At 44.4% G+C, this 19,178-nt stretch overlaps 1 protein-coding gene across 1 annotated transcript in view; it reads left to right on the top strand.

The window, feature by feature from the left end:
• LOC115089833 (CDK-activating kinase assembly factor MAT1-like) overlaps positions 1-16,318 on the top strand; it is a 161,577-nt gene extending 145,259 nt beyond the window's left edge. The window contains exon 3 of the mRNA XM_029598163.1: positions 15,928-16,318. Coding sequence (XP_029454023.1) covers positions 15,928-16,048 — 121 coding nt within the window. The 3' untranslated portion in view covers positions 16,049-16,318. The remainder of the gene's footprint in view (positions 1-15,927) is intronic.
• The last annotated feature ends 2,860 nt before the right edge of the window (positions 16,319-19,178 follow it).

The following is a 19,178-nucleotide window of genomic DNA, read 5'->3' as shown; positions in this document are numbered from 1 at the left end:
ACCTTTTGCCCGAAGAAATATTTTCTAATGTTGGTTCCGAATCATCCCACCCCCCCTGCAGTTTAATTTCATGACCCCTAGTTCTACTGTTTCCTTTCCAACGGAAAAGGTTTGAAGTTTGGGCATCATTAAAACATTTCAGATATCTGCAGATCTGTATCGTATCCCTCCTGTACCTCCTCTCTTCCAGGATATATATATTTAGATCATCCAGCCTCTCCCAAGTCTTCTTGAATGTGATTATTATAACTGTGATACAAAAAAAACCCTGCACCGTTTAAAACTTGAGTATCTTAAAACCAAACTGCCATCTTTAAATCAATTGTTCCATTAGTCTACTTTGATAGTTTGGCTTTAGAGCCAACTCCAGTTTTTGCTGAATGGCCTTTTTCCTGGTTATAAATAAATGAACATTTCTTCAGAGGAGGAGTTTAGAATAAAAAAAAATGCACCCTGCTGTTCCAGATGTTCTGCAGCGTCCTGAAGGATAATGCTTATTGATAGTTGACGAGCCCCTCGTAGACTCTGCATGAAATGCTGGTCTTTATATTCTCCTTTCCCAGATATAATAATGAGCCAGGGCCTTCACAGTCATATTCTAAAGGTTCACATTGAAAGGTCTGACATGAGCATGTATTTGCGTGGATATTAACATTTTTCATGCATTCAGCGGTGAACTTCTCTCTGAGGGTTGCCATCTCCCTTTGCTTTTTTTTTATAATTGTACATTAGGAACAATTCTTATTACAGCATACAGAACTGAACGATTTAACTTTTGAGAATCGGCTCACCTCATCTGCTCGGTGTCTGACGTTACTGCAGCCTGCAATACTTAACCTTGAACAAAGGCGACATAGTGTGTGTGTGTGGCGGGGGGTGGGAGGGAGGTGGCCTTACTGTCATTACAGTAGTTGATATCATTAGAGAGAGAACTGGTTTGGGCAGGGAGTGGCTGCTCTGAAGCTAACAATACTTGCCCTTTCCAGTCCAGAAGAGTAACACTGCAGTTTCTTGCAGGTATTCTTTCTTCTGCCTTAGATAATACTATAGCTTGAAATACACCAGAGTGAATGCCTCCTTTTCGATAGCTTTTCTGTATTAAACAAGTTTGAGTACACTTATCACCAAGAGACATTATGTCAGCAATTGATGAATTGCTATTTAGAGAGAGGGGATGGGGAGGGCAAAGCAGACACAAGGCAGGGCGCAAAGCATTTTCTCAAGAAAGCTTTCTTTTTTTCTTATATTTTAATTAATGTGTTGGAAAACTGACACCATGCACTCAATCCAAACAAAAGGCTCCTGCTGTGCAGGATATACATGTGCACAGAAAACCTAAGCCAAGAGATCTGGCCACTCTGGGGTTTCTGCATGTGTAACGTGTCCTGTGCAGCCAAGGAGAATGTTTACCTGAACTACTCTAACATCTAGGGCCATGTGGAGAATTTAACTCAAGAAGGTTTCCTACCTACACGAAGAGTCAACAAAGCACTATTACCATTTGCTATTTTTATTCTTGATATATCGCTGCTCAGCACGCAGTATCAACATAGAAAAGTTTATATGCACGATTTCATTTTAAAACCAAAACTCAATACCTTGACAGTACTAGTAACTTCAAGCACAAACATTAAATTATGTTGGGTATCCTCTTGTGCTCCTACATGCTTTTATCTCTAACAAACCCTTCAGACTCTAAACCCCAGGTCCTTGGTGATGGTGATCAGAGAATTTGTGTCATTTACTCATTAGTCTTTTGTCCACAGTGGTGACATGGCCCATCTTAAAGGCAGTACTTTCTTGGAAAGCCTTTAGGAATGATAATACAGTGGGGAGAGCGGGATTTAAACTAATTTATGTAGTTTGGCATTGACAAAGTAAAATCATCTTGGTTTAGTATTAAGGTGAAATCCCATTTTTTAGAACTTAGTCCTTGCCAACACACTTCTTGTTGTATCATAAAACATAAGTGCAGACAATATAAAGGCTGAATTTTCCCATAAGTAGCCCCCTTTCTTCTCCACTTTTAATTCACAACAGATGCTACCAATCTCTGGGAATCTTTTGCATGCATTTCAGCAGATTAAGCGCTTTTGGGACTGGCTAAACTTGTTCTTGTAAGAACTCCTATCCTATGGCATTCTGTTTATAACCGTGCATCCACTGGTTTCTGTGAGGTCAATATTCAGATGGTTTGTCCGACCAAGTTCGGAACTTAGCTGGACAAACTCTGGTTTTCTCTGTCACTTTGAATGGCTCAGATTTATCCAACTCTTTAGCCAGATAAGTGGGAGGCGATCAAAGGTGGAGCTAAGTTAGCCGGACAACTTATCTAGCTAAGGGGGTCATTTTCCAAAGGTCATTTTCCAAAGGTATCACACGCGAAAAGGGACTTTTCGCGTGCGATACCTAGATTGGGCAGGTTCTGGGCGGCATCTGCACCGGAAGGGGAGGAGTCGGGGCGGACATCTCGAAGACATCGCTGACGGCGAAAAGGTAAGGAGCCTTATCGCCATTAGTAAAACCATTAAAACCTGGCTCTTTCACCAAGCCTTCCCTGAACCACCAGTCAATTACTAGTTGGCATTCATTCCTACCCGGGCTGGCACTCTGTCTTCTCGTATAAAATGGACTCTGAGACGTTCAGGTTATAGCACTGTTTAAGTTTTTTTAATTTTAATTTGTTCATTCTATGGTAACAACACTTTACCGGCCTTTCTTCTTTCCAGCTTGTTGTAAGCTTCCAAGTTCTCTCCCCCTGTTGATTGTAACTTTGACTTATTCCTACCTATTGTTATCTTTCGTTTACTTTAATTATTACTCTAGTTTTCCCTTTGTTAAACTGTAAACCGATCCGATATGGTTATTTACTATGAAGGTCGGTATAAAAAAAACTGTTAAATAAATAAATAGTAACGAGGCCAATGGCACCACCTTTTACGGTGGTGCTATTGGTTTGCGAAAGCTGGAAGCGATCGCACCACGGTGGTGCGAAAGCTGGAAGCGATCGCACCACGGTGGTGCGATCGCTGCCGGCTTTTGCAGGCCCGCCCCACCGCTTCACACCCCCCGTTACTGCCGGATTTTCTAAGTTCTGCGAACTTAGAAAATCCAGGCCTAAGTCTGGTCATTCTGGAGAGTAGTTCTAAAGATGGCCAGATAAGTTTACCTGGCTAACTTTGACTACTAGGAGTTTATCCAGCTATATTCAGTAGAGCACTTAATTGGCAGTGCTCTGCTGATTATGTGTGATATTTTATCTAGCTAAAGTTAGCTGGATAAATTACTTTCTGCATTGCTGAATATTGACCTCTGTACAGAGAGGGATAAGTTAATTTTATCAGGAACCATGTTCTCTTTGTAAAGGCAAATTGTAAACATGAAGTATGTTTTCATAAACTGAAAACATACCCCTTGTAGAACTGCTTTAGTGAAAATTTAATTTTTGAAAGCTTTTCAGGAATTTAAAATGGAGAAATTACTTACCTGATAATTTTGTTTTCCTTAGTGTAGACAGATGGACTCAGGACCAATGGGTTTAGTGTACTCCTGCTAGCAGTTGGAGACGGATCAGATTTCAATCTGACGTCAGCCCCTAGTACATATACCCCTGCAGGAAGTGCAGCTCTTCAGTATTCTCCTCGAAAAGCCTTGTGGATATATGTGTGACTGACTGATTGATTAACTTAATAATTTGGTTAACTTGGATAACTTCATAACTTGGTTAAACGTTCAAACTTGATTAACTTGAACTGGTTGATTGACTATAGCTGAAGACCGTCAGTGTACTCAACCGGAAAGTGTCGACACCCAGCAGGGTGGATGCCCTAGGTAAATGAAAAACATGGCTTACCCTTGAACATTTGAGGACCCTGCGTGTGACGGCAGCCAAGGGTGGGATGCTGAGTCCATCTGTCTACACTAAGGAAATTGAAATTATCAGGTAAGTAATTTCTCCATTTCCTAGCGTGTAGCAGATGGACTCAGGACCAATGGGATGTATAAAAGCTACTCCCGATCTGGGTTGGAGGCTGCCCGTGACCCACTTAGTATTGCCCTTGCAAATGCTGTGTCCTCCCGAGCCTGAACATCCAGACGGTAGAATCTGGAGAAGCTATGGATAGAGGACCATGTAGCCGCCCTGCAGATCTCGGCAGGTGACAGCATTCTAGTTTCTGCCTATGATACTGCCTGAACTCTGGTAGAATGGGCCTTGACCTGTAGAGGTGGTGGCTTGCCAGCTTCTACGTAGGCCGCCTTGATGACTTCCTTGATCCAGCGGGCGATGGTTGCCCGCAAGGCTGCTTCCCCTTGTCTCTCTCCGCTGTGAAGGACGAAAAGGTGGTCCATTTTTCGTACGGGCTCGGACATTTCCAGGTATCTGGATAGGAGTCTGCCGATGTTGAGGTGGCGGAGACTACGGGCTTCTTCCGAATTCTTCCGGCCATCCGTCGTTGGTAGCAAAATGGTCTGGTTAAGGTGGAAGTGTGAGACCACTTTGGGGAGGAAGGAGGGGACCTTGCATATTTGGATGGACCCCGGCACGAGCCTGAGGAACGGCTCACGGCAGGACAGTGCTTGTAGTTCTGATATGCGGCGGGCTGAACACACCGCCAGCAAAAACACCGTCTTCAAGGTTAACAGGCGAAGGGACAGGCCTCGTAGGGGTCTGAAGGCGGTAGGAAGTCCAAAACGAGATTGAGATTCCACAGAGGTACCGGCCACTTTATTTATTTATTTTATTTAACAGTTTTTTATACCGACCTTCATGGTAAATAACCATATCGGATCGGTTTACATTTAACAAGGGTAAACTGAGGTAACAATCCTGGTAAACAATAGATAACAATGGAAAAAGGAATAAGTCAAAGTTACAATCAACAAGGAATAGAATAAACTTGGAAGCTTAGAACAAGCTGGAAGGAAGATGAAGGCAGGTAGAATAAATATAAAGTGATACGATTAATTTAACGGGTTAACGCTTATGCTTTAACCTGGAAATGCTAGTGTCCATTTTCAGGAGGAAGAGTGCCAAGGACCTTGTAAGAAGTGAGGCTCAAACTAGTGATTGTCTGGTGGATCGGAGAAGGCTTGGTGAAAGAGCCACGTCTTGAGTCTTTTTCTGAAAGTTAAGAGGCAGGGTTCCAATCTGGTCAGTGACCTGTGTTCATCCTCGACCCTCTGAGACCAGATTCGAGTAGAAGATTTCTACCTTACCTTGTCTTCGGCACTTCCCGGTTTCGTCCCGGGCAGTCTCCGGCTGCGGGGGGAGAGGGCAAATACCTTCACCGCCGCGCTCGAGGGTGCACCCGCTGCCTCTAAGCCGCGCCCGAAGGATCGGGGGCTAGGTCCTCGCTGCGATTCGGCCGCCGGACCGAGGCTCACCTCCGAGGGACCATGGAAATCACCTTGGGAATCTCAACTGGGGGAGGGACCCGAGGGTATCACCGCAGGAGAGCGGGTCTCGTCTTCAGGTAGGTTTTCTTCTTTCAATTTGATCTAACGCTTGAGAGCGTGCAGATAGTCCCTAACTGCTATGGAGACGGAAAATACTGAAGAGCTGCACTTCCTGCAGGGGTATATGTACTAGGGGCTGACGTCAGATTGGAATCTGATCCGTCTCCAACTGCTAGCAGGAGTACACTATACCCATTGGTCCTGAGTCCATCTGCTACACGCTAGGAAAATGTGGTTTAATTGCTTGCCCAAAACAAATAAGACTCTAGACAACTAAATAAAACCAGTCTTTGGGACTAAACTATTGCGAAGACATGAGTACTGCTCATCCTGTTCATGTGGACTTCAAAGCACTCAGAATAGAGAAATCTGATACACATAGGCTCCCTTGTGCCATAGGTGCATTTGCAATTCAGTACATGCCCATCTTAGGGGTTTGTTTAGTTTTTGGTACATCAGATTTCCAATGTATTGTAACCCAGGTGATTAGAAATGTAGCTTTTCATTCCTTTATGTCTGTAGATTTCAAAAAGTACTTAAAATATTAATTATATTGTCACAGTGATGGGATAGACCTCTATAGTGTGTACACCCAGTTTTATTTTTTAGATTAAAATAATTACAATGGTAAAAAATCTGAAATGTATAGAAAAAAAAGTTGTCCTCTTCAATTTTTCCAGATTTAACAGTTAAGATAAGAACATTAAAAAGTGTCATAGTGGGTTAGATCAAGGTCCATCAAGCCCAGAATCCTGTCTGTGACAGAGGCCAATTCAGGTCACAAGTACCCAGCCAAACCCTAATAGATGTATATCTTATATCTCATTCCCAGGGATCAGTGCTGGCTTTCCCACATCTATACTATGCCTGGGTAGTATAAGTCATTCCCTACAGTCAAGAGTTTTGCAGGTCAGACCTTGACACCTGTTTGAACAAAAGTAGATTCTATGGTGGGTTTTTTGTTTTGATATTTGTTACATGCTGACGTAAGCACAACCAGCAACCATTTTTTCTAACACAAACTGAATTAAGAATAGCACTCTGCACTGCTGTAAGCCATCTAAAATCCTTTTCTAAAGCGCTAATTTGTGCCAGGTGCCTTAGAATACTATGTTACACAAGAGTGTGTTAATGGTAAGAATTTAAACTAAGTTTTCATATGAAACTATGGCACAAGAAACTAAAATGGGGAGGCATTGTGAAAGAGAACATCTCTGTAGGGTTTGAGGTCTTCTGTCTCTAGATGTCTTCTAAAGTGCGGCTTTCCTCTGCATTCAGGCAGGCCAGTCTGCACAAGTGGGTTATGAACGCCAATCAGATGGAAACAGATGAACTAACACGCTGAAATCACTCTCATATGGCACTGCACTAACAGCCTGCAAGTGTTCTCCATCTCCAGTAGATGGTAGACATGCTTCCCATACTGGGCCTGGCTAGGTCTGATGAACAGAAGATTCTGGTGAGCAGCTCCTGAGGTGACTGGATTGTCCCTCCCATAGTTGGGTGTGGTCCTTGGCTGTTTTTAGCCTGCAAGGAAGTAAAATTTTGCTGAAAGAAGAGCTGGCTCTTGAGGTGATAGACCTGTGCTTCCTCCCTCAGTGGAGCAGGTACGATTGAGGGGCTTCTGACTCTTTTGGATCTTATATGGTGGTTTTTCTCTTATTCCCCCTGCCCTCTTACTGCTCCTGCTCTGTGTTTGGCTTTAGGTTGCCTTTGTGTGATAAGGTTAAAAAAAAATAAAATAAAAAAATGGAGACACATCGCGTTTGCAGTTGTTTCTGCTCAGTGGCTGAGGACCGGAGCAGGCTGAAGGCTGGGTTTTGGTGTGTGAGGGACGATAAACACAGACTGTGCCTGAGAGTCAGGATGAGTCAAGGGAATGTGCATGTCTGTGGGGGGGGGGACAGCCTGGGACAGGCTCAGGAGAGAGGTTTTCAGCCGGTGCTGGATGGCGTATTCAGGGAGACTTTCTTGCTGGTGCACAGCGATATTCAGTGCAATGAGGTATCCCTGGATCCTCTGGAGTGTGTCCGACAGTGGCTTCAACCTCACTGCTGTTTCCCACCACAGGGCTAGAAGCCTGGCAAGAACAGTGGCCATCTTAGTCATTAGATTCTGATGTTCTCAGGAATCACACTGGCAGACCAGCAGGGAAGCTTTTCTATTAGACGGGAGCTAGTGTTTCAGTCTGCCCGCCTTCTACAAAGTGCATGGCAGCCATGTGCAATGGTGGCAGATGGTGATGTTCTCACCTTCCATTGTCAGTTGAGCCGCACCTCTAATTGAGAGCGGTGCTGGTCCTGCCCTTTTTTCAGTGCAGTAGTCACCCATCTTTACCTCCCCGCTACAGATGGTGATGTTTTTAGCCTGAAAGAAGGGGTAACCCTTTTTTTCTTCTGAAATCCGAATTAGGAAGAAACAGACCAGGTGGTATGTTTCGCTTCCCAAAACGGCTGCCATGTTTGTATGTAGAAGAGAGAGAGGCTTCCTCTGTGTGGCCCATGGATACTATTTCGCTGGATGATATCTGCTGTTCCAGTGGAGCAGAATCTGGCTTCCCAATTTTAGAATGCCATTGACATTGATTATGCATCTCAGGTACAGCTGTGGGAACTGCCTCGGGTCTCGAAAACAGTCTGGTATTTAGGTTTGGCTAGAGGTATGAGCAGAGAGCCCTGTTGGGTATTATCCCTTACAGGACGTTTCCTTAAAGTTTTAGTGTTGGTATGAGAAGTGAGATGCTGACAGCCTGTTCTGAAGAGGTTGTTTTTCATACTATGCTGCTGACTGGCCTGTTCTGCCTGGAATTTCAGCCCTTCCTGGGAAACAGAGGCTGAGGCTAGTTTACATGAGGTATAGTTGGTTTCTTTAGGCTTTTTTGGTTGCTCTTGGAGATCTTCTCCAACCCTAATATTCAAGCTGCCAGTTAGAGGACAGCTGCTGTTTGGGGACCAGTTAGTGAAGATGGCAAAGATATAAGGGGACTTGAAAGATCCCAGCTTGCCGAAAGACAGTGGTCCACCCATACCTAGGTGATTGCTTGATCTGTATGAAGTCCTTCGAGGGGAGCCAGGTGGCTTTTTGGAGGATGGCCTTTTGGAGGGTGATACAGTAACCCAACCCAGCTCCAGTTCTAGGAGCTGGGTTGGGTTGTCAACCTAGTGAAGAGCAATCTGCAACCATCTCAACACCTAGTGTACCTGAGTGCTTGATTCGATAAATTCATTGGATGGGTATATCTCCCAGAATAATGGATTCGGACATTGCAAGATCAGGTCAGAAGGTTGCAGACAGTTCAGGCTCCATTGGTAAGACTTTAAGTTCAGGTCCTGGGTTCTATGGTGGCACTGGACTTGGTTCCCTGGGCACCAGTGCACATAGTAACATAGTAATGACGGCAGATAAAGACCAGATGGTCCATCCAGTCTGCCTGACAATTTGCTTATGGTAGTAACTGCCACTCCGTGCAGGTTACCCCCATGTATTCTGTTAAGGGTAGTAACTGCCACTCTTTGCACCATTTACAGAGAACCTTGCTGGCTTGGTGGAATCTCCAGAGTCAAGATTACTCGGTGCGGTTGCCTCTTCCAGTGGAAGTCGTGTTCAGAGTCTTTAGTGGTGGCTGCATAGAGAGCATCTGATGCCTTCTGTTTGATCGGTAGTGACCACGAATGCAAGCCTCTCTGGATGGGTAGCTTACAGAGCTCACAGCACAAGGGCGGTGGTCCAGTGTGGAAGTGATGTGGCCCATCAGTTCTCTGGAGGCTCGGGTGATTCCTCTGGCATTCCTTGAATTTGTGCCTTGTTTACTAAGAGAAGTGGTGAGAGTGATGTCAGACAGTGCCACGGCAGCAACATACATAAACCATTAAGGGGGAACCTGAAGCCAACAGATCTCCTTGGTGATAGACATGTTTCTTCTTTGGGTGGATGTTTATTATCTGTCGTCACATTCTGGATTCAGGAGAGTGGTTTCTCTCCGGTGCTTTCAACCTTAATGTCAACAGATGGGATCAGCCATTCATGGATTTGATGGCGAAGGGCAAGAATGTGAAGGTTCACCAATTCTTCAGTCACAGGAGAGATCTGAAATCCTCTGAGATTGATGCCCTGATCCAGGATTGGCTGAGAGCAGAAACCTTGAATGGGTTTCCACCTTGGCCCATGATGGGCAGGATTGCTCCAAAGATTGCCGGACACCTGGGCTAAGTCTTTCTGGTTGCTCCAGATTGGCCCTAGTAGCTACAGTATATGAATCTATCACACTTGTTGTGTAATGGTCCTTTTTTCTTCCTGCCTCTATGGAACTAGTTCTACTCTGTTGGTTGAAGAGGGACTATCTAACCAAGAGGTTGGACCTGGCCATCTCCAACTGAATAGTGGTGACCATGGATGTGAGCCTCCAAGGCTGTGGAGCTCACTGTCAAGAACTGGTGGCACAGGGGCAGTAGTTTTCCCAAGGAGATGAGTTGGTCCATCAATCAGTTGGAGGCTCGAGCCATTCGGCTAGCTTTTGGACCAATTTGAGTTGAACTGTGAGGGTGATGTCAGACAGTGCCAAGGTGGTGGACTACATAAATCATCAAGGGGAACCCAGAATCAACAGGTTTCTCGGGAGATGGACATTGTGTTGCTGTGTGCAGAATGTCATCTCCGGGCATTGTCAGCATCTCACATTTTATTTATTTATTTATTTAAGGCTTTTCTTTACCGACATTCGTCAGGGACATCATGCCGGTTTACATCAAACAAGGGAGAGACTAAGTGGTGAAAGCAGTTACAATAAACAAGGAGCAGAAAAACTGGGAGATGAGGAAGTAATATGCGTAAAAGCAAAGCAAAGAGGCATAAATAAGAAGTTATAAAATTAAAACAGAGAATATAACAATGTAACAAAACTATTTACAAGTAATGCGTCAGTGTCTTACGTAACGAATATCTGCGGCGACTGCCTGGGTGAAAAGGGCATTCAATAGTTTTGTGCAATTTAGCTGAGGTAGGTGGGTGGAGAAAGGGTGGGCAGGAGGTATTAGCTGGTGATGGTTGGGGGGGGGAATGGGATGCGCGGGAAGAGATGCGAAAGTTTAAGGGTAGGCTTCCTTGAATAGCCATGTTTTGAGGGGTTTTTTTTAATTTCTGTGCGCATTGCTCAAGTCTGAGTTCGGGTGGCATGGAGTTCCAGGCGTAAGGACCAGCGAAGGATATGGCACGGTCTTTGCTGGAGAGGAGGTGCAGTTGTTTTGGAGAGGGGGTGTGGAGGGTACCTTTTATATGATGACCTGGTGGGTCTATTAGATGTGTGGAAGTATGTACGGTCTTTCATCCAGGGCATGTTCTGGCTGTGAAGTGTTTTATATATGATGGCGAGTGCTTTGTATGTTATACGGTGGTGGATGGGGAGCCAATGTAGGTCTTTGAGAATGGGGGTGATGTGGTCAAATTTGCAGAAGTTGAAAAGGATTCATGTGGATTATCTCAACCATCAATTCCTAGACCCAGAAGAATTGATGCTGACAAACAAGACCTTTCAACTCATCGTCTTCCGATGGGATCAGCCCTTTTTGGATTTGATGGTGAGCCACAAGAGTGCAAAGATGCAGCGATTTTACAAACGCAGATGGGAATCTCAGCGTTCTGACTCGATATGCTCATCCAAAGTTGGTCATAAGACCAAATTTTATAGGTGTTTCCTCCATGTCTCATGATTAGCAGATTACAGCAAGACCAGATCTTATAGGTTTTTCCTCTGGGGCCCATTTTCAGCAGATTGCTGCAGAAGATAGCCCGTTTCCCAGGCTTAGTCCTTCTGGAGGCCTCACACTAGCCATGGAGGCAGTGGTATGCAGACCTCCGGTGTCTGGTCGACAGCAGGCCTTTGCAGCTACCATTTCATAGGGTCTTTCTGTGACAGGGACCGGTTCTCCACATGAATCCAGATCATTTTGTCTTATGGTTTGGCCTTTGAGAGGGTTAGACTGTGAAACTGGATTATTCCATGGCAATGGTGAGCACTATATTGCAAGCTCGAACATTTTCTACATCATTGATGAACATAGATTTTTTGAGGATTTTTGATCATTGATGTCTGGAAGGGTAGTGTGTCTCCTGCCAGAGCAGCAATTCCATTGATTCTGGAATTTCTGTAGGAAGGTTTGTATAAGGGGCTGGCCATTAGTACACTAAAGTTGCAGGAGGCAGCTTTGGCCTGTAAGGAAGACCTCTCTTCATATCTAGATGTGTCAGATATCTGAGGGGTGTTGAGTATATTAGACTACCACTACGAATACCATTTTGGGACCTAAATCTGGCATGGACCTTTTTGGCAGGTCCCACATTCCCATCCTCTTTGGCAGCCCCTTTTGGGTTTAACTATGAACACAGTATTCTTTGTTGCTATATGTTCTGCGTGGCAGATTTTGGATTTGCAATCTCTTGTTGAAAGCCCTTTCTAGTGATTACATCAGACAGGGTGAAAATTAGGACTGTACCATCCTTCTTGCCCAAAGTTGTATTGGGTTTGCACTTGAATCAGTCTGTGGCATCACAGTCGTTGGATAGATAGCGAATGAAGACAAAAATAAGAGGCATGGAACGGCTAAGGAAGTTAGGGCTGTTCAGTTTGGAGAAGAGACGAGGGGGGGATATGATAGAGGTCCACAAAATCACGAAAGGACTTGAACAAGTTAATGTAAATCAGTTATTTACTGTCTCAGATAATAGAAGAACTAGGGGGCATTCCATGAGGTTAGCAAGTAGCCCATTTAAAACAAATCAAAGAGAATTATTTTTCACTCAGCGCATAGTTAAGCTCTGGAATTCATTGCAGAGGATGTGGTTACAGCAGTTAGTGTAACTGGGTTTAAAAAAGGTTTGGATAAGTTCCTAGAGAAAAATTCTATAAACTGCAATTAATTAATAAGCAATAGTAGCTTGAGATTTATTTAATGTTTTGGGTACTTGCCAGGTACTTGTGACTTAGACTGGCAACTACTGGAAACAGGATACTGGGCTTGATGGACCCTTGATCTGACCCAGTATGGTATATCTTATGTAATTTCATAGGTTGCATCCTATGGATGTGAAGATACATCTGTTACATTATCTTAAGGTTACAGAGACCTTTCAGAAATCAGATAGTTTCTTCATACTTCATGGGGGGAGTATAAAAGGGAGAAGCAGCTTCTCATGCTACAGTGGCATGTTGGTTTAAGGATGTGGTCACGGCAGGCTATGTAGATATAAATAAGCCAATGCCCAGATAAATTAGGGCTGATTCGACCGGAGCCCAGGCGGTGTCTTGGGCAGAGTTACAGTTGCAGTGACGTAGTCTCATTGCATACCTTTCCAAGCATTATCTTTTGGATTTTAGGGTTCTGGAAGATGCGTCTATTGCAAGAGCGGTGTTGCAGGGAGCGCAGGCAGCCTCCCGCCCAACTAGGAAGTACTTTGGTACATCCCACTTGTGTGGCCTGGCCTGCCTAAATGCAGAGGAAAGTAAAATTACTGCTTACCTGATAATTTCCTTTCCTCTAGGACAGACAGGCCAGTCTACACTCCCACCCTAGGCTTACTATGCCGTACTGTATTGCCTTTATCCTTTGCAGGAATGTTCTCAGAGGCAGAAATCAAAGGCCGATGTGGATCTCGGAGTTGCCGAGATACCTAGTAAGTGTGGCTTTCTTTACCTGTTATGGTTATTGTATTTCCTTCTCCCCTGAATCCAGTGCTTTTCCTCACTGGAAGCAAAAAAAAAAAAAAAAAGTAGGTAAATGGTTGAGGGAGGAAATGTATAGTGTTGAGGTTAAACATTCAAGTGTTTGTTCAGTTGTCCATAGTTGTCTTTTCCAGGAATTACGGACAGGCTATAGGAGGGTGACAGCGAGTGTTGATGTCTGTCTCCATCTGCTGGTTGGCATGCATAACCAGCTTGTGTGGACTGGCCTGCCCGTCCTAGAGGAATGGAAATGATCAGGTAAGTAGTAATTTCACCTACCTTATCTTGGAGGCTGCTTGCTAGGCTACCACACTGCTGCTGCTCTTTCCCCTTACAAAAGTTAGCTGAGAGAGTTAAGTTTGGACTTCCAGCACCCTGGAGCGCAACTCCCAGGCCTTTCTTTACTCTCCTCCAATCCTACCCTGGGGGGAGGGGAGGGGTTGTCTTTCCTGAGAATTCTCTGCTGGATTGGCTGACTGCTTCCTCTGTGTTTCCCATCCATCATTTCCTATATAGAGTGTAACTGCCATGAAAGATATTAAAACAATACATTTAGTTTATGCAGAAAGTGCATGTATTTGTCCTGTTCTTGAGACTTGGAAACAGGATACTTGGCTTGATAGACCCTTGGTCTGAACTAGTATGGCATTTCTTATATTCTTATGAACTGCTGTGATAAGACTGGGCAAAATCCATCTGTTCTCATTGTGCACGTTCGGCCCGATTTTTAAAAGGGCCATGCGTATTTTATAACAGGCAGCCACGTGCATATCTCCCGATATGCGCCGAAGTGCTGGCCTGTCAAAGGGGCGGGGCATGCTGGGACAGGACCATTAGCCACTGTCTCGGGGAAGCGTGCGCCGGCCAGCGCACGGATTCTACTGCTGCTCCAAAGGAGCAGCAAGGTAAATAACAAAAAAATTATAATAGCTGGGGAGGAGAGGGGAAAGGGTAGAAAAGGTTAGGTTAGGGGTATAGGGAAGCTCCCTCCCAGTCTGCTCCTTAATTGGAGTGGCCTGGGAGGGAACTGGGGAAGCCCTACTCACATCGCCGCACATAGCTTTTTAAATTCCTCCACCCCGCCCGCATGGGAACCGTACTTTATAATACGCGCACGCCGACATGCGCAAGTTATAAAATACCCGCATCCAAATGTTTTAAAATGAACCCCTTTGTGTGGAAGATCCTTTCAGAATGCTTAGGCATGTTACAGTAATTAAAGGGTTTTGAGAAAACTAAGTTTACACAAAAAAAAAAAAAATCTTACCATTTGAAATGAATTTGTGAATAGGCTAGCATGGTGGCAGCATTCTCAGCCCTTGGGGCTGGGAGGCAATCTGTCATTTCGCAGTAGCGACACCTAGTGGCCTAACGTAAGCTGGGTTCTAGCTAGAGCTGCGGTTTCTGGACCCTGTCACTGCGAGGGCTGAGCTGAGTGCTGGAAGAAAAATGCCTCCTCCCCTGTAATTGTGAATGAAGTCATCTGGTGTTGTATCCCAATAGGCGGTTTCAATTGTGCAAGAAGCACAAAAAAGTAGGAGGAAACTGCTGGACACAAAAAAAACAAAAAACCCCAGAAAAACAATGTTTGTTGATTATGAAAAAAGAATTGTGGTGGCTGTGTTAGTCTATGTGCAATTAGGGGTCATGGAACACATTGTAGGCAATACCTTTTTGTTGGACTAACTCACTACAACTGGGTCTAGCTTTCAGGAGTTATCCTCTCTTCATCAGGTCAATCTGATGGATTATGGAAGAAAATCGTGAAACAGAGCTCCTATAGAATCGGATTTTCATTTGATTAGTTGGTGTTGCATGGGTTGGGCAACATTGTACATGCCATCATATTAACAGGTTCTGCTCATGCTTGTGCCCCACTGTTGGATACATGAAGGAAAGGCTAATGTTTTCTGTTTGTAAATAGGAACAGAGTATTTGTGTGTAAAAAAAAAAAAAAAATCTTTATAAACATATTTTTGGCATTTTGGTGAATAACAACTGTGTTTATTACATTTTACCCATTAAGAGTCAACTGTTTTATATACTCTTTATGGAAACACTGTAGAGTCATAAATAAAAAGATGCAACTGTTCTAGCTATTTTACTGGTGGTCCTGTGTGTTTCTGCCAAGAGTGCAGCTGTTTCAGGTTGCTCAAGATAACACATAAAAAGCTCCCTGCACATTCCAACTTAATGCTTGCACTGCCAAGACCGAGAAGTAATGTGACTCAACCTTCCCTAGGAGCCAGGTCCTCCAAGATGTGAGGGGAATCAAAGCAGTTAGTTTTAGCATGCGTTGGCAGTGCTTTTGATGCAGCAGCCCCTAATACTATTTCTCATTTAAGATAGCTGCTTTTCAGATTCAAAATGACAACATGATGGTGCCCCCAAGAATTTGGCAAGTACAGAGATGCAGTGCGCAAATCTCTTCCCCCCCCCCCCCCCCCCCCCCCCCCCCCCCCCCCCCAAATTGTCTTCACTACACCTCAGACTATAAAGCTGTGTGTGATGAGGACAAGGAATGTTTCAACCTTTACTCCCATTCAGAAATCTTTCCCATACTGCTTCCTAAGCCGTTTTGGATTATGGGCTAACAGTTACAAATGTTTGCAAAATAGTGTTTCTTAGATGCAAGAATATTTTACATTGCATTAGAAACAAGCTTGATTGTTCACTTATGGGAATGCCAAAAATCAACATTTGCATGCTGTTTTTAAATTGCTTCTCTTCTGAAACAGTGTCCTCCTTTGTTTTAGGTATCTAAAGCACGTCCGAGCAGCCTCACCACAGGATCTAGCTGGGGGCTACACTTCCTCCCTTGCCTGTCACAGGGCCCTACAGGATGCTTTCAGCGGGCTGTTCTGGCAGCCTAGTTAACCCACACACGCCAGGTTGGGAGAAATGGACATTGGCCTGGAACCAGGAGCTAACACGAGCAAATCCCTGGCAAAATTACTTCCAGCTGCCAAGGCTGGAAAGACAGCTGCGTCTAAGAGGGAAGAGTGCTCAACAGAGTGGAGTGAAATAATGGATACATTTCTGATCAGATGACATTGAACCAATCAGCCACACGGATGCGTGAGGATTAAATACATAGTTGTAAATTTTGAGTTTGTTTTTAAATAAAGGCACTTTTATTAACTATGATTTAGTTTATTAGTAAACATGCAAACCCATTTTATTTGCAGAATTTACTGCTCAAACCAGCAGTAGTCCCTAAAAATGCATTTTCAGGATATTCATACTGGGCAAGCTGAATGTATCTCCCACATAGATTGGAGACCATTTTCAGTTTTTTTGAGTTGGTTTTTTTTTCCTGGGAATTTCAGTGTGTTAAAAATGTCAATGTAAACATGACTTTCCCACTGATTTTTCTCCTGTGTGTTAGTCATTTCCCACTGATTCTTTTTTTTTTTTTTTTTTTTTTTTTATAACATTGAAATTCCCAGGAAAAATAAAAAGTGGAAACAAAGATCCCTACACTGAAAACAGATGAGTGCTCTGTTTTTGGTTGGTTTGGGAGCTAAATGCTGAATGGCATGTTTGAATTGAGCCCCAGGCATCCCAGTCATTTGAAGATTAGCATGGAATCGAAAGATTATCGTTGTTTATGGCAAACTGTATTTGTTTGTTCTAATTTTCTGCTTTAGTTTTCATCCCATGGCTGGCCACAGCTCCTGTGCACCTAAAAGTGCCAACAGCATTTCAGGGGGGCTTTCATTTCCTTCTGTCTTGTGCTCTGTCATTTGACCTAATATTGACCACACATGCCTGGATCCAATCATATTTAAGAGGGCAATTCTCAAAGCCATTTTCCCCAGCGAAATTAGGCCTCTTGTGCCGAGCTGAAAGTACATACACTATGGAAAGTGTGCTTTTAGCCAGATTACATCGAAGCATTCTGAGAGAGTGTTTAGATTGGGGGAATAATACATCACGCATATGTTTGTTTTTCAAGTGTCTGCGTGCTATTTTGCCTTGTTTGGCCACCCGTTCAAAGAACAGATACAAAATCCATAGGCGCACTAAGCTTGCACACTTTGATTGTTCATTTCAAAGGGGACTGACATCTAGTGCTCCTTTAAAAGACTGGCTACAGAGTACACAGGCAAAAAGTGCCCACGCACGCTGCAAACAATGAGGGCTTTTCAGAACTGCCCCAATAAAGAAACCCCTTTATGACCGCAATTAAATCAGATATTATTGGGATGGTGGGGAGAACGTAACATTTCTACTCTCGATCCACTGATGTATATAAGATAAAGGTAAGCTTCTGTAAAATTCAGAGGAATTTAACAGATAATATGGCATGTTGCTTTAAAGTGACAATTGAGTGTTAAGGAGGGCATTAAATTGCAAACTATTCAGTTCCTACCAGTTTTTAATTGGTAGAGATTCCTTTCAAGTCCACTTAAATTATGGTTGCAACCATAATAGTTTCAGACTTCCAACAAGGGTGATGTGCATAGAATGGATATAACTAACATTAATAAACATGCTAGGGACAGAGGTGGGAACAGGGTTGAGCAGTCAGGTAAAAGAAACTGAGACAGCTGGAATTGGTTTAAGTATGAAAATGTATCTGTTCATCTACCCATATTGGTAGAAAGTCGGAGAGGAACATAACTGGCTCATCCAGTCTGCCCAATTAGTTTTGATCTATTCATTTTTACTATATTCTTGGGGAATTATGCTGTTATGTGCCCATGTAATTTAGCAAATAATTTGTAACATCATGCATAATCTTGCTAATCTGTTTAATTCCCTGCCATGGGACTATAGGCCTCTTGAGAACAAAAGAGGATCAACAATACAGTGCAGGGTCAAAGAAAGCCAGACACTATCTGACCCCACCACAGCTTCTGCTGTTTTCCTCCCTCCCAAGCACAGATAGATCCTTAAGAAAGGGGCAGGAGCATCTCCAGGGCCAATCAGAGCCTGGGGGAGAAGAGCTGAAGATAGGCCAATCAGTGCCTGGCTGTCATTGTCCCAGTGCTGCCCAGCCAATCCTCTTGTGTTCTGAAGTCCCCAGAGAAGCTGCTGCTCCTTTTCCTGCTATTGGGCAGCATCAGAGAAGTTTCTTTGCAGCTGAAGAGGGGCCACGCAGCCATAAGACATACATACCGGTATAAGAGGACTTAGAGGGACCATTGGAGCGGGGAGTTCCTCTGGTGATGCCCGACTGGACAGTGCTCACCACCGATGCCAGTCTCTCCAGCTGGGGAGTAGTTTGTCTGGGGAAGTCAGTGCAGGGGCAGTGGTCTGGAGAGGAAGCTCAGTGGTCAATCAACCGATTGGAGACCAGGGCAGTGGCCCTAGCCTTACAAGCCTTCCTCCCACTCCTTTGGGGGAAGTCGGTCAGAGTGTTGTCCGACAATGCAACCATGGTAGCCTATATCAATCGCCAAGGGGGAACCAAGAGCCGACCGGTGGCAGCGGAGGCGCAGCAGTTGATACGCTGGGTGGAGCAGCACCTCGTAAGCACTGCCGCATCTCACATCGCCAGAGTAGACAACGTACAGGCAGATTTCCTCAGTCACCACATCTCGATCCCGGGGAATGGGAGTTGTCAGACATGGCCTTCCAGCTCATATGCGACACGTGGGGCACGCCATGCATGGATCTGCTGACCAATACAGTAAGAAAATGAATAGGGAAGCCAGGCTGATGGAAGGGTTGAGCACCTGAGTTTCGGAAATGGTCAGGGAGAAGGGAATGAGATAGGGAGCAGAGTGAGATGGAGTGGGGAGAGAGAGTGGTAGAGGGGGAGGCAGCAGGGTGGGGGGCACAGCTCCAGGGAGAAACCAGTGCTAAAACACATCACATACAAAAGTGACATGAAAAGGTTTGGGAAGGCCAGCTTTCAAATGATTTTATCTGCATAACTAAGCAGTTGCAAAGTGCCCTCCAACTTTATGGGCAGAAGTAACTACTACCTGCCCCACTAAGGGTGAGGACCAGCAAGCACCGCGCAGAGATTTAATTTTGAAATCCCCACAAGGGTTTT

Source organism: Rhinatrema bivittatum, chromosome 4 (assembly GCF_901001135.1).
Source record: "Rhinatrema bivittatum chromosome 4, aRhiBiv1.1, whole genome shotgun sequence".
In the NCBI taxonomy this organism is placed as follows: Eukaryota; Metazoa; Chordata; class Amphibia; order Gymnophiona; family Rhinatrematidae; genus Rhinatrema; species Rhinatrema bivittatum.
Note: the sequence above shows the minus strand (reverse complement) of the source record. Positions and strands in the feature narration are given on the sequence as shown.